Source organism: Rhinopithecus bieti, unplaced genomic scaffold, assembly GCF_001698545.2.
Source record: "Rhinopithecus bieti isolate Rb0 unplaced genomic scaffold, ASM169854v2 scaffold_5569, whole genome shotgun sequence".
NCBI classification, from domain to species: Eukaryota; Metazoa; Chordata; class Mammalia; order Primates; family Cercopithecidae; genus Rhinopithecus; species Rhinopithecus bieti.
Genome location: NW_016804856.1, coordinates 495,719 through 510,992, shown reverse-complemented (window position 1 = coordinate 510,992; position 15,274 = coordinate 495,719). Strand labels below are relative to the sequence as shown.

Sequence of the window (15,274 nt, the reverse complement as noted above, 5' to 3'; positions counted from 1 at the left end):
TAAATAAATAAAATTAAAAGTACACTTCTAATTTCATGACTTTAAGATACTAGCAAAAGTTTATATTAATATTTTGTTAATAATTTAAAATACATTCTCACACATTATCTCACTCAATCTTCACAGATTTTGAAGTAAATATAATATTCATTTTATCAAAGACATTCAAAGAAATAAAATGAGTTTCTGAAGGTCACAGAGCCATTATTCAGTAGATTTCCATCAATCACAGGTCTTCTGACTTTAATTGCAATGCTTTTCCAGTTTCCTTTTGTGTTTCATGCTAGGCTAAAGAGCTTTTAGTTCATACTATCTCCAAACACACATATATTAAAAACAGTATACTTTGTCTTATACTTTACTATTTTAATGTCATTGAATATTTTTAACATCTTTCTTATAATATATATTAGCTGTTCTCACAGTGGCCTAATGTTCTTGACTAGAATGTTCCTCATACTTTTATAAATAAGGAAGTGACAGCATGGAAAAAAGAAGTATTTAGTGGAAATGTCACTGAAACTATAGGCTTTGAGTTATAATAAGATTTTTTGATAGGTAGGCCACTATTTCACTGGCAGAAATTTAATTCAAAATCTGAAAGACAATATGTTTTATTTATTTATTTGTTTATTTATTTATTTATTTATTTACTTTGTTTTTGATCAATGAAGAAAGAGGAAGAGTGATGAGGCCAATTCTGAGCATTCATTATCAAACTTTCATGATCCAGGCACCACTACTTAGCCTGCTTAGCATCATTGGAGTATCATACATTCAGAAGCAACCCAAATGTTTAAATACTTGTACAAAAGTAATTTAAATATAGGGCTTGATCTGAATTCACTGCTCAGTTTAGTTAAATTATGTTTTTCTGTCATTATGACAATGCAAGAGGAAAAAGGCTGCTTTTGTGGTAAAATAGAACTAATTTTATTCATAACCTTTATCATTTCACTTATAGAATCCACATTGTTCGTAATTTTCTTTTAATTAATAACATGCAACCATAATATTTATACCTCACTTAATCTCATCACAGTTTGGAACATCATTTTAAAAAGTACATTATATTTTCCCTAACTTCAGCTTAAATTTTATATTGCTAAATTCATATGCACATATATTCATATATGTGGATTTTAAACTATTATCCTTCTATTTGGTTTATAGAATAATGATTTTCAATCTTGATAGAGTATTCTTTAATGTAAAAGAATAAATTATGAAGCATGACTTTAACTGTTATTCAGATAGTCATCCAAGGACATTTTTATGAAATTAGCAATATATAAATTTGTGAAGAAAAGAATTCTGAAATGAAGGATTATCTATACAATATTTTCAATTCACACTGATCACAAAGCAGTCCCATTTGATGTAATCTGTCATCCCAGTTACCATTGTCTGTCCCCTTACAATATATGTCCAGTTATAAACAGATGGTCATCTGTGCCTCTGGGTGCGTGATGCAGAACAATATAAGAGCAAATGTGTCATAATAGTACTACTCAAAGTGAGGTTAGTGGAACAGTGTTTGTCCACAAACTGACCATTATGTTTCTCAAAGGAATAAGCAGTTTACATCAGAATGTAAAACCAACTACTTCGTCAAGCACGAGTTTTATTTCAGCTGACGTTTTATTTTTAGAACAAACTTCTCACTGAGAAAACCTGTGTGTTGAATTACATTCTGGCCCAAACTCCTTCTTTCCTAGAGTACTAGTCTGTGGACCAGCTGCCTTGAGTAGCCCTGCAAATAATTTTCAAGTCATTTACTGACTTTCTAGAAAACGATGGACAAATACATGATCATATTCTATCCTTTGAATTCTATTCTAAAGGCAAATTATAAACAGAAACATTAAATATTATTAAATTGCTCTTTGATCGACTAATCAGTGATACAAACTTTTGAGAAACATTTCACCTACAAACTTTTCAATGACTAAATTGTTAACTTAAGTAGTTAACTGCCAGCATTTAACTGGCAGTGTGAATGATCCAGTGTGAATATGGAGAAAAACAACTGCAAATTTTCAAATCAGTTTTAAAAATTCATCCTGAACATGATGCTATGATAGAATTAGAAGCCTATTTCATTGGTCATAGAAATGGTTGACTTTTGAGTCTCCTCGGGACATAATAATAGAAATTCGACATAGTTTCATTGAGATGCTAACTCGAAGAAAATTAATGAATTTAGATATTCATTGGCTTTTTAGAACTCCATTTTAAATAAATTTTAGTTCCATATCAAATTAATTAAAATTATCAACAAATTTGTCTTTATTTTGGGTTGAAAAATCACTACTCTAGATCATAGGTGAAACTGTTAGCAGAAGGATTTAAATAAATTACCACAAAATAAATAGCTATCATAGTATGAAAAAGTAGAAATTGCACTAGTAATAAAGTATAAATGTCAGTGCTCAATACAGTATAAATTAGATGTGTCCAAGCTCCCAGGTTTCCACATCATCTAGCATTAGAAAGGGTGTTACGCAATAAAGGACTAAGGAGGAACACATCAATATATTTTTGCTCACCAAAGCCATAGAGTAAGCTTAGAAATATATTTTGCTTCCTTTTCCATCAAAATACAAAGTCTTAGATTAATTTGAAGAGAATCACTTCAACAATTAGTCATACTGAAAAATGCTGATTAGTTCCTTCATAGTGTCCATGGTACATTGTAATTTGTGAATAGTATTTTGCTAATAAGGTTATGGCAAAACTTGGTGTTTGCATCAGCATTATATGCATTCCTCTTTAAACTTCATTTTTCTCTGAAATGTTTTCATGTACCTTTTGATGTATGGTCATATTTTTACATTTAAATTATTCTTGCATGTCATAATGTCAGTTTGGTATAATGCTTACTAGATGAAAACTTAAGACAGTATTTCATGTTTATTTGTTGTCTTGCATGCAGGTGAATCTGGTGTGGAAGAGTGGTCCCAGTGGAGCACATGTTCAGTTACTTGTGGTCAAGGGTCGCAGGTGCGAACCAGAACTTGTGTATCACCTTACGGGACACACTGCAGCGGCCCATTAAGAGAATCAAGGGTTTGCAATAACACTGCCCTCTGTCCAGGTAGTGTTAGCAGCACCTACAACTGTGGATGTTATTGAATTGTGTCATGCTACGCATTTGGAACAATTTGTTATTTTCATATGAAATGGGTATAGGCATTTTGATTAGAGTGGATAAGTGTAATTATTATTCAACTGTAATATTTTAAGATGTGTGTGATTATTTCTGCTTTTAAAGCAGTCAAGAAATTAGGTAAATGACTCCCTCTTCACTGCAAATATCAGTTTCTAATCTGTGTATCTACTTCTAAGAGTATTTAAGGTTCAAATATCTTTTCTGTATTTTAGATGGTGAAAATGTTCAATTGAATTCTTGAGGAAAATGTAATCTGCCTACGTACTAAAATATGATGTATATTCATGTCTTAAGGCAGTGGTTGACATAGTCTGTCAGGCAGTCAGCAGTTTTTCTATCACTTATCTGACTCTATCAAAGAAAAGATTGTCCCTGACCAAATAACTTTTTGTTATTTTATTTCATTCAAGTAACTTTCGTCATCAGAGGTATCCACTGCTTTGTAAACTTAAATGAAACTTAATGAAAAGAGAGACAGAGAGGGAGAAAGAGAGATCTTTAATGTTAAATGAAGCATTAACAATAGCATGCCCACTTAGTGTCAGATTTTCCATGTTACATCACAATTTTGTTCTTCAGTTGATGCATGCATGCATATTATAGACATGTCTCCCTCCCAGGCCACTGACTTTCATGTAAAAATAAGTAACAATAGGACTCTGGACTTTGTTTCCAAAAGTTCAAAGCACATGATGTTACAAATCTCCAGATTTATCTTTTTGTCTAACCATTTATGTGGTGGATGAGTGACTATAAACATACTGACAGCTGCAATTGACACTGAACTTGCATTCACAGCCTTTCCAGGGACCTCCAAAAGGGGACACGTGTAAAGAAAATGACTTGTACTGCAGCAGCCTTTCATCTGCTAGCTTGTGCTTAGAAGTTTCTCATTAAGTTCCATTTCTAGAGATGGCTGACTCCACAGTTGCTAAAAGCAAGAGTAGAGAGTGGGTGGCATGGAGTAAGAGCAGGAATAATGTCAGTTTTCCAGCAGAATGTGCAAAGGGGATCCATTAAAAGATAGTCTGAGAGAGTTATTAATGGTTGTAGAGTTTCAGATTTGCAAAATGAAAAAGTCTGAATATCTGTTTCACAACATTATGAATATAGGTAATACTACTAAGTTGTAGACTAAAAATTGGTTAAATGGTAAATTTTACATTATGTGCTTTTTATCACAATAAAAAAAGGACAGTGTGGAGGAAATAAAAGGTAAAGAAAGTGGTGGGCAGAAGATGGAGGAATGATGCAATGAGGTGGGCGATCCCTTTAGAATAGAATTAGGAGGTAACAAAGCAGTAGATGAAGGTAGAATTAAAAGTTAAGCACGGCAGAGAACTGAATCCTATGATGAAAGAAAGGCAGAATTAACTGGGAAAGAGCAATAATTGCCACTAAGAACAAGAAGAATCAGTGAGGCTCAGTGGGAATTAAACTAGAGAAAGAAAAAAGCATGAAGTAAAAACTAAAAAGATTCATAAGAAAAGATGTTTAAGGAGTTTGTGAGGGGGAAGAAGATGAAAATATGATTAAAACAAGGTTCATAGAGCAGACAGATTCTAGGTACATTCGGCAACACAAGGAAAACAAGTAGAAGTAAGGATCTGGGGATTTTATTTTATTTTATTTTTTAAACTGACAGGTAACATGTATGTTTTTATCTTGTACAACAATGATATTTTGAGGTCATGTTGTACATGACATATACATTATATATATATATATATCAAATGTTGTGAAATGGTTAAATCTAACTAACAAATGTCTTACTACATATAGTTGTTATTTTTATGCTGAGAGCATTTAACATCCACTCTCTTTACATTTTTTAAGAATACAATACATAGTCATTAACCATAGTCGCCATGCGGTATAATAGATCTCTTCCTCCTATAATAGAATTTGAGATCTCTTTCTCCTATAATAGAATTTCTTCCTCCTATCTAACTGTGGTTACATATCATTTGACCAACATGTTTTAGAAATGAAATCTTCATCTCACAAGGGTAGATACTTATTTTCATTTGGGTGTGGGTAGAGTGGGTTTTCTGGGACGAATACTTAAAAGCTGTTCCATACTTACAGTATTGACTTAAGGAGATCCAGGATCAAGTTTTCTGTCCTTGATAATGAGAAAAATATCAATAAAGAATTATGCTGTAACTTGAAATATAAATTTATCTAATCAGCATGTGTTTGAATAGCCAAGACGCTTTCAACACACAAGGATAGTATTATGGCAAATGGATCTCCAAATGTGAATCTGAGTGGGTTGGAAAATGTTCTCAAATTTTCCATTCACAGCCTACTTCCCAGCCACTAGTTATGCACATTCATAAGGATGACATATGCAAGTTGCCATCTTTCTACCAGAGACCACTTATTAACGCCTTCACAGAGAACATCTGTGGTGGGATCAGAGCGCTTCTCTCACACAGAACTGCCAAACCCACTTTTTCACAGAGTCTGATGTCCAGAAGGCTATCTAATATTCCATAATTTAAAGATTTTTAATTTAAAGTTTGTCTTCCCCATTTATGCCTGAGGTTGCAATTTTTTGAAGTTGAAAAATCAGATCTTGGTGATGACCTTGAGCAGTAGAATATAAATAACTCCCACATGCTGTGTTCCAATAATGGAACACTAGGCATAAATGACTCAAAAACCCTTTTACCCTTACACTTATAGAACTACATACCAATTGCTAGCTCCTCTTCACCTTTATATGCATGAAGTCTTTTCTTTCTAAATTTGATTAAATAGTACCGTTGAGAACAAGTTTATCTTTTAATCATTGTTTTAGTTCAGAATGTTGAAGTAAAGAAAATGAGAACAGTTTTGTTGATTTATTTTAATTTTCCAAGCATAAAGGATAATTTAGCAAACTAAAATACAGAATAAGTTCCCCACTATAAGAAATTGGAATATTTTCATCTGGTTATGGTATTTGTGATGAAATATTTTGTGCTCAAATGTTTTATTTTATTATTTGTTGTGCTGGTAAATATGTACTTACTTTGCAATCTAATAGATCCTGAAAATCGTGATAAAAGTGAATTTTAAAGTGTAATGTTTCAAACAGTAGAAATATCTTCCTAAAATAATACATTCCCAAAAAGAAAATTAACTCAGAAATCAGTAACTGATTTAATCACACTTTGGACACTCAAATGTATTTGGCATTTAATTAATGAAAATGACACAATAAATGAACAAATTGAATATTAAAGTCACTTTCCACAAAATGTGTGGAATTATAGAATTAGAGATTATATTTATTTGTGCTTTAAAAGTGAATCAATAGTGTTATAAATTATTGATCATTCACCCATATTCAAATTTCAGAAGTCTGCCTTAATTAAATTATGCAATATGTTACTTCAGTATGGATCCTAAGATATTTGACCTTTAGCAGAATTTTTACTTTGACATTGTACTCTCTTCAAAAGCCTTTATTACTCAAAATAAAAAACAATAGACATAAACAGAAAGTAAATTGATAAAAATAGAGCTCTACATTCAACAGCACAATTTATTGCCCTAGTTGAATTACAATTTTATGGTTTATTCCAGGGCTTCTCAACTTCATTACTACTGACATTTTGACCCCAGTAAGTCTTGGTTGGGGGGAGTCCATCTTGTGTATTTTTAAATGTTTAACAGCATACCTGGCCTTTACTCACTAGATGCCAGTAGCCCCCCACTTTCCCTCAAGTTGTGACAACAAAATATGTCTCCAGCCATTGCCGAATGTCACCTGGGAAGCAAAATTGCCACTGGCTGAGAGCCACTGGTGTACTCTATATGTGTTTTAATCCTGTAGAAGAAGTTTCTGCAGGCTAATGAATGCTTTTGAATTTTATTTTTTGTAAATGTTACAGTTCTTATATTCATTTATTTCTTAAAAGATAAAACCTGGCCGGACGTGGTAGCTCACGTCTGTAATCCCAGCACTTGGGGAGGCTGAGGCAGGCGGATCACCTGGGGTCGAGACTAGCCTGGCTAACATGGTGAATCCCTGTCTCCACTAAAAATACAAAAATTAGCCAGACACAGTGGTGCTCGCCTGTAATACCAGCTACTCAGGAGGCTGAGGCATGAGAATCACTTGAACCAGGGAGGCAGAGGTTGCAGTGAGCTGACATTGTGCCACTGTACTCCAGCCTGGGTGGCAGAGTGAGACTCTGTCTCAAAATAAAATAAACAAAATAGAATAAAATAAAACCTTTCATTTATTTTATGTACAGCTCAACCTAAATCATAAGAAAATGTATATATGTTTATTTCAAAATATGGTTGTAATATATTTCAGGTATTGCATATTCTTCATTTCATCTAGTTATCACAAAAGAGACATAATAATATAGCTAGTGCCTAAGCTAAGGAGGAAAACTGTAAAATGAATGAATTTCATTTAAATATATTTGTTTTATTAGGATCATTTTAAATGAACTAGATCATTTACAGATTCTCAAGTTTTACTGCAAAATAAAAAAATAACAATTTGCCGTTAAAATAAAATGTCTAATCTTTAACATTAATCTTATGAATAGCATCTATAAACATTATACAGTATGTACTATANTTATCACAAAAAGAGACATAATAATATAGCTAGTGCCTAAGCTAAGGAGGAAAACTGTAAAAATGAATGAATTTCATTTAAATATATTTGTTTTATTAGGATCATTTTAAATGAACTAGATCATTTACAGATTCTCAAGTTTTACTGCAAAATAAAAAAATAACAATTTGCCGTTAAAATAAAAATGTCTAATCTTTAACATTAATCTTATGAATAGCATCTATAAACATTATACAGTATGTACTATAATTTTCTACTAACTCAATAGTATCTAAAATAATATTGTTAATGATTTGTATCCTTTTCAAATGAAAAAAAAAGTTTTAAAAATGATGTGAATGAGTCATGAAATTTTACCATGTAGCCATAAAGACTGTTAGCAAGTATTAAGTAACATTAATTTTGTGAAGATTCCAGTTTCATAATTTAAGCCATCAAGGTTAATCAACATTTTTTGAGATTCATGGAGGAAAATATGCCAATTTAGCACCTTCCTTTTTCTCTGGGATTGTGCAATGCATATAGAACAGTATGATTTGACAGAAAAAAAATGAACAGAAGCAGCAATATGAATTTTATATAGCATCATTAACTTTTTATATAGGAGGAGAAAATAGGAGGAGAAAAGTTTTTTAAAGTAGGAGGAGAAAAGGTTGTTTTAGGAGAAATATTGGTAATTGGAAATAAATGTAATAGTTTATAAAATATTCATTTAATATACCAAAATACATTAATATAAGTACTTTTAAACTATTTTGCCATAATTGGTCATATATACATACATATATGTAGTATATACATCATATATATAGAGAGAGTTTTACTAGAGCTAGATATAGACTTACTTTTTTATATCAATGGATATAAATTGGCTTTGGTTTTCCCAAAATTTTATGGGAAAAAGTAAAACATCTTATTTTTTCTCACTCTCTTTTTTTTCCTACATATTATTTTAAAACTATATTTCCCAACAAGGTTCTCAGAATGTTAAAGAGCTTTACATTGGATATTTCTATTGGCTGGTTTTTCAATGTTTAAACATCCTATCACAACCAATTTAGGCAAATAAATAACACCAATAGAAGGGGAAGGGATATCTCACAATTAAGGTATCCTATATGTGTTTCTAAAGTAACAACTTGGTAAGCATACATATGAAGAAGATTCTAGATGTATTTACTTGCATATTTCCTCTGCCACTTTTTATGGGCCTGTGCTTACCCTTACCAATGTTAAAGAAAAAAATGGGAGGGGGTCATTTTCCTCTATAAATTTCTACTCCCCTTAATCATATCTGTGGGTGTCATATCAAACATCTGGCCGCTTGAACTTCTAAGAGTATAGCAAGATTAGAGGTTCAACATCAAGAAAGGGGCTTTTGAACAAAAAGCACATTTTTTTTTCTCATGCCTTTTTATTGATATTGTCTGTTAGGGTGCTATTACATATTGTCTCAAGTATTAAGAATTAGGATGAGAGTGGTGATTTTACCATGCAGGGAAGGGATCAAACACTGAATCTTTTTTTTTTTTTGGAAGATGGAGTCTCACTCTGTTGCCCAGGCTGGAGTGCAGTGGCCTGATCTCAGTTCACTGCAACCTCCGCCTTCCAGGTTCAAGTGATTCGCCTGCCTCAGCCTCCTGAGCAGCTGGGACTACAGGCACACAACACCATGTCCAGCTAATTTTTGTAGTTTTAGTAGAGACGGGGTTTCACTATGTTGGCCAGGCTGGTCGCGAACTCCTAACCTCAGGTGATCTGCCCACCTTGGCCTCTGAAAGCACTGGGATTACATGCATGAGCCACCACACCTGGACTAAACACTGAATCTTGATGGTCTTTTGTAAAATATAACAATATTTATTCACAGTGGTTATTATGAAAGAACACAAATTATGTTATTTAAGATCAATTGTGAATTCCTTGTAGTAGTATGTTTGAAGAATTGATATATTCATATTTATGTTAAGCATAATTATTTTCTTTAGAAATTTATATAAATTAGGTAGATTTCCAGTTCTACCAAGTTGTTAGAGGAGGAAAAGCATCTTCTGGTTTCATGGTCGTTAAAAAGAGATTATCGTATTTTCCATTCATTTTGAAACAGGGATAAGAGGAATATTTTATGTGAGTAGATACTCTGTTTGAAATTCTTTTTATTCAAAATGTGGTAACTTTAAACCCAAATTTAAATGGAAAAAATATATTTTCTAAATGTGAGTAAAAGTTTAAATGCACCCTCAATTTTCAGATTTTTAAAATTTTCTAACATAATATAATCATTAATCCCCAAATTTTATAAATGGTTAGGAGATTATGTTGGGCTTTGTATCTAAATGAAAGTACTCTAGGAGATTATCTCTGTTATAAGAGATTTAAGTTTTCTGTATTACTACCTGATATTACTTTAACTTAAAAATAATTTGTGACTGTTTTACCATGAGGGAGAGAGGTGTATTTCCATTAAATATAAGGAATGGTTTAAAATTTATGACATGAATAACTGTTAAAATGAAGAAAAAAGCACATGTAATTGTTCATTATTTTAATGAATTTTTAAATTAATAATTATATTTTATGACAAGAATGTTATCTCAACTGTGTTTTAAAATATCTTCATATTTGTCTATTTAGTGAGTTTTGTTTTTTAATTATAAAGAAAGTAATCTTTGATTTTACTTCTCTGCTTTTGTTGTTGAAGCTTCTTTGCTTTATTACAGTACACGGAGTATGGGAGGAATGGTCACCATGGAGTTTATGTTCATTTACATGTGGTCGAGGCCAAAGAACAAGAACAAGGTCATGCACACCTCCTCAGTATGGAGGAAGGCCGTGTGAAGGACCTGAAACACATCATAAGCCTTGTAATATTGCTCTTTGCCCAGGTGAGCCTATTCTGCATTTGGTTATCTTTGCATTATGTGCTTTTTATAAGATTCCTATTGTACACAAGAAATATTAAGAGTACAACCTTCATTCAGTCACATTGGAAAATGTGTCCTTTTCATTGTATCTTGCCTAAAACTGGGTACTTTTCTTGATTCTATCATATGTAGTGGTATGGAATATGTCCTTTAGTGTCAATCAACATTAATATTTATTATATTTCTACAAATGTGTGTATTAATGTTTTCCACTAAGATTTTATCTGCACTTGCTTTTCCTTCTGGGAAAATCACAAGGAATCCTAAAGACTTGAGATTAATTATTGCCTTCACACTGAAACTAGAGAGATCTGATTTAGAGCCAGTCCTTCCTATGGTATTCGTTTACACTCATTCAATTAGGGAGTGGCAATGTACCACTGACCATGTATAAAAATATTTGCTAGGGAATCAGACTTTCTAGATCTCTTGCTAGATGCATAAAATGGCTAAACTATAAACAATTTACAATCTTCATGGGATTATGAAGACTATACAGTCTGTTCTTAGAGTATATTTATGTTATCTTAAATTTTTCTTTCCTTTAAAATGTTTCTATTCTATTTTGTCTATCCTTGATAATTAATTTCACCCATTATGCTAGAGGGAAGCCTTCACAATGCTGTCATTTAGTTTATTCAAACATCAAACAAATTCCTCCAAAATAAATAAGAATAATGTCCAGCTTCAAAGGACTTACAAGTTATGGGAGAAAATACACACACATAGATTATATAATCTCTCAGGGCCAGCAAAGACACATTTTAAAGAAAGAGACATGAATGGAGAATTGCAAAGGCTAAGATGGCAAAGATCAATATAAGTAATCGCTGTCTTCTTGGGGAGATTTTCTCATTAGCCCATTTAGTTACATATTCTGCATGCAAGCAACATAGCTGGGATCCCAGTACTGTTGTCCTCCAAATAAATCCTGCAACTCACCCTCAGTCCCACTGACCCTTTGAATACCCCCAAGTTAATGTCCCAAACTATGAAACAAAACTTCAAAGTCCTTCTGGAAGTTTTAAATATATAAAACGTTAAGAATATGAAAACAATCCAATGTGTAGATATGCAAAAGTCATCTAACAAGATTAATTGTTCCCTTCAGAGAAGGACTACTAGGTTCCTGTACTTAATGACATAGAATTAAAGATGAAGGCAAATAATTATAATTATATTATTTTACTGACTAATATAATTATTTCCTAAAATTTTATGAATTCTGTGAATTATGAATATAACTTATGAGTTAATATTTGTGCAATTATGAATATTAGAGGGTCAAAACCATGATTAGTTATTTGTTAACCAGTACTAGAAAATCTATTTATGAGATCAGTAACATCCTCTCTTATTTCTCTCTCTATAAACACACAGGCAGGCAGAAACACACACATGTAGTCATGCCTTATGCTTTCAACAAAGATTTGGAAAAGTTTATTTTTTTTTATATTTTTCATTTTTTTCAATGCTGAGCTGTAACATTTACATACAATCAAATATAGTTTACTCTTATTTGTCCATGGAGTGCAAAGAAATAGACAATATGGGGAAATAAAAGACAAGAACTAACTATAGAAACTTTTAAAATACTTTTTTGTTACTTCTTTTATGTCAGCTGGACTCCATAAATACAAACATAAAAATGGCATTGATCGGTTAAAATATTGTGAACCAAGTTTCTCATAGTCTGCTCTCCATTAGCTTTTCTAGGAGCAAAATCCTTAGATATCAGTAGAGAGGCTATGTTAGAGTTCAGATGTGAAAACTCATTTTTTAAGTTGATACAGTTGTGGAACTTTATCACTCAAGTAGTAACCAAGTTTTTAAGCTACTTGGATATTAGTAGTAGTATCTTATCATTGGAAGCACTCTTAGTCCAACAAAATCAGATGGCTTTCTTTCATGTAGGTCCTTTATTTTTGTGCATTATGACTATATTATTTTTAAATGTGGCCTAGCTCATATTCTCTCATCAGTGAGCATATGGGCATATCTTGAGTACTTAAATGTATCATGTGCCATTTCTGGCTTCCGTTATTTTCATTCTTGAATTTAGTTGCATCATAAAAGATGTAAAATTCTTATCACATTGTATCCCTATGAACTTAGTATCTGAAAGCGAACTCTAATAACTAACTAGGATTCTTTTTAAGTTTCTAGGCTGTGCCCAAAAAAATGACGTTATGATTTTAAAATATGTAGGTTTATTTGATGGAAACATTTGAAATTAACTTTAGAACTCATCATCTTATAGCTAAACTCAGGCACCTTCACTGGATATGAAAGCATTATTAACTGTCAACTAGATGTAAGGCACTGCTGAAAAGTATATATAGTCCCTGATTTCAGAAGTTTTACTTTCCATTCAGAAGATTCAGACATAAGCATGTGCAAAGTTGAATGCAGTTCTGAAAACCTCATGTAAATATGCTAGCTTCAATGAAAGAGGGTAACTTGAGGATTCAGTGGTTTCAGGCAACATTTTTTCTAACCATCCTACATGATATCCCTAAGCTATCATATTAAGAATAAAGCTATGATAGGTAGTACATCGATAACGAAGAATGTAGATCAGGACCTATGCTAGAGTGTGGACAAGAGGAGGACAGAAGAAACAGGCAAAACCACAAACTGTCTCCCGCCACTCACTACTTTTGCAGGATTTGACAGGATGGGCTGTGGTAATAGTGGGCAGTGAGATTTTTCTGTGGGATAATGTTAAAACAGCATTACAGTCTTAAAGCTTCCTGCTTTTAAGAAACTGTATGAAACCACTCTAATGAAATAGACACTATGTAGGAATGACATGCATTGTTTATATCAAATAATGAAATACTTTTATGTATTGAGAGTTTAATATATACCTATAAGTAGATAATTTGCTATCAGATTCCTTGTTGAGTCAATGTACAACTTCCTCCCACTTCTTTTGAGGTGAGAGAAAACCATTGCCTGCGATCCATATAAGGAGAAAGGAAAAGAAGATATAGTGTTTCCTAGTCTGAGTTGTTAGTTCCTGATTTGCATCCCATGTCTGAGAACAAGGAGCTGATACGGACGAAACAAGACGGGCAAGAGGCATAGAGCAACAAAAGGAATTCCCTGGCTCATAAGCATAAAATGGCCTATTCTTTCTTTTGTAATCTATACTAATAATTGAAATATTATGGAAAGGTGTGTGTTTGTGTGTGTATATGTGTGTTCAGTGGTCTTTGTGGTCTGTTTTACTTATCTCACCAAAGTTCTGGTGGTCCAATATGTTTTCTATTTTCTCTGATTTTCATTGTAGTCATTAATTGAGAATTGACTTAATAATGGTCAATTCTTTAATATTGGTCAATTGACCACTATTAAGTCAATTCTCAATTAATAATTTACATATTTGAGGATAAATAAATTTTCTTTTATTTTCTGTTTTTCTCTCCATGCAACTCTATACCTGGTGGAAACCAAAAAATTACAATTAAGTGGATTTTCTTGACATTAACATATCCAAATTTCTAATATCCCAATATTTAAAGGACATTTTCTATGTCTGTTTCATAATACATTGATGTGATGAAGCAGAGTGATCTTGGACTTTTGCAAGAGATCACATATTTAAATGTAGATTTTTTCTTTCAGTATAATTATGTCACTCATCTAATCTTTAGTTTATTCATCTGTAAAATGGGGACAATAGTAATACTCACTTCATAAGACTTTGTGAGATGCTGTAAGGTAGAGAACCTGATAGGGAGTAAATACTGTGAAAGTATTAGTAGTATTATGTTAACGCCCTTCAACCAAAGTTCATCAGAATCACACCTGCAGTTGACCTAGCTGAATTTGTTACTCTCGAGAGTGAGGGGAAGCTAACATAGGGAACTGTGGGGATCTCAGCAATGGAGCGTTTGAAATACTTAAGGGATCTGAGCTTGTGTTAAGTGATTTGGCAGAGGGTTTGAGGAAGCGAGCGGCCTTTGTTCTGAACTGGATGCTGTTTGGAAGGTGTGCCAATTCTATGGCTGGATACCTTAATAAATTATCCAGATAATAAATTATCTGAATACCTTAATAAATTGTGGCTGGAAGACCAGCCATAATTGGTAAAGAAATAGCAGTCACTCATATTAGCTGAGAAAGAAGAATGTTTGGTACCTTGTGAGTTGCACTATGACTTTGTTTTTGTCTCTTAAGTGTCATTGTATGTTATTGATGTTTTCTGACATGGTTTAGGTCTAACTAGATAATAGTTTTTCTGTGGGCATCAGGCAAGCTGCTAATCAGGTCTAGCTGTAAGTATCTTTTTATGGTGATTGCCCCTCTAGGGTGATTTGATCACTTTAGAACCCACTGTCCTTAATGGTCTTGATTTTTATTAATATTTAACAGGAGAAAAGTGTTGCACATAATGGAAAGTTGCATTTTCCAGTATGACTGCCATTAAAATTATATAGATATATATACCCAAAATAAAATTTATATAACCATTTCCAAAATTAAACACTTCAGGGAACATAAAAGCTTAAGATCTTAGTTAAAAGCCTGAAGTTTTATACTAATTTTCTTTATAGCTTTTACTTTATCGTAATATTTTCCCCT

General features: G+C 32.5%; 1 protein-coding gene across 1 annotated transcript in view; it reads left to right on the top strand.

Moving 5' to 3' along the window:
• ADGRB3 (adhesion G protein-coupled receptor B3) overlaps window positions 1-15,274 on the top strand; it is a 779,954-nt gene that overhangs the window by 297,659 nt on the left and 467,021 nt on the right. Inside the window, 2 exon segments of the mRNA XM_017870735.1 lie at window positions 2,936-3,097; window positions 10,481-10,645. Of these exon segments, the coding sequence (XP_017726224.1) occupies window positions 2,936-3,097; window positions 10,481-10,645 (327 nt within the window).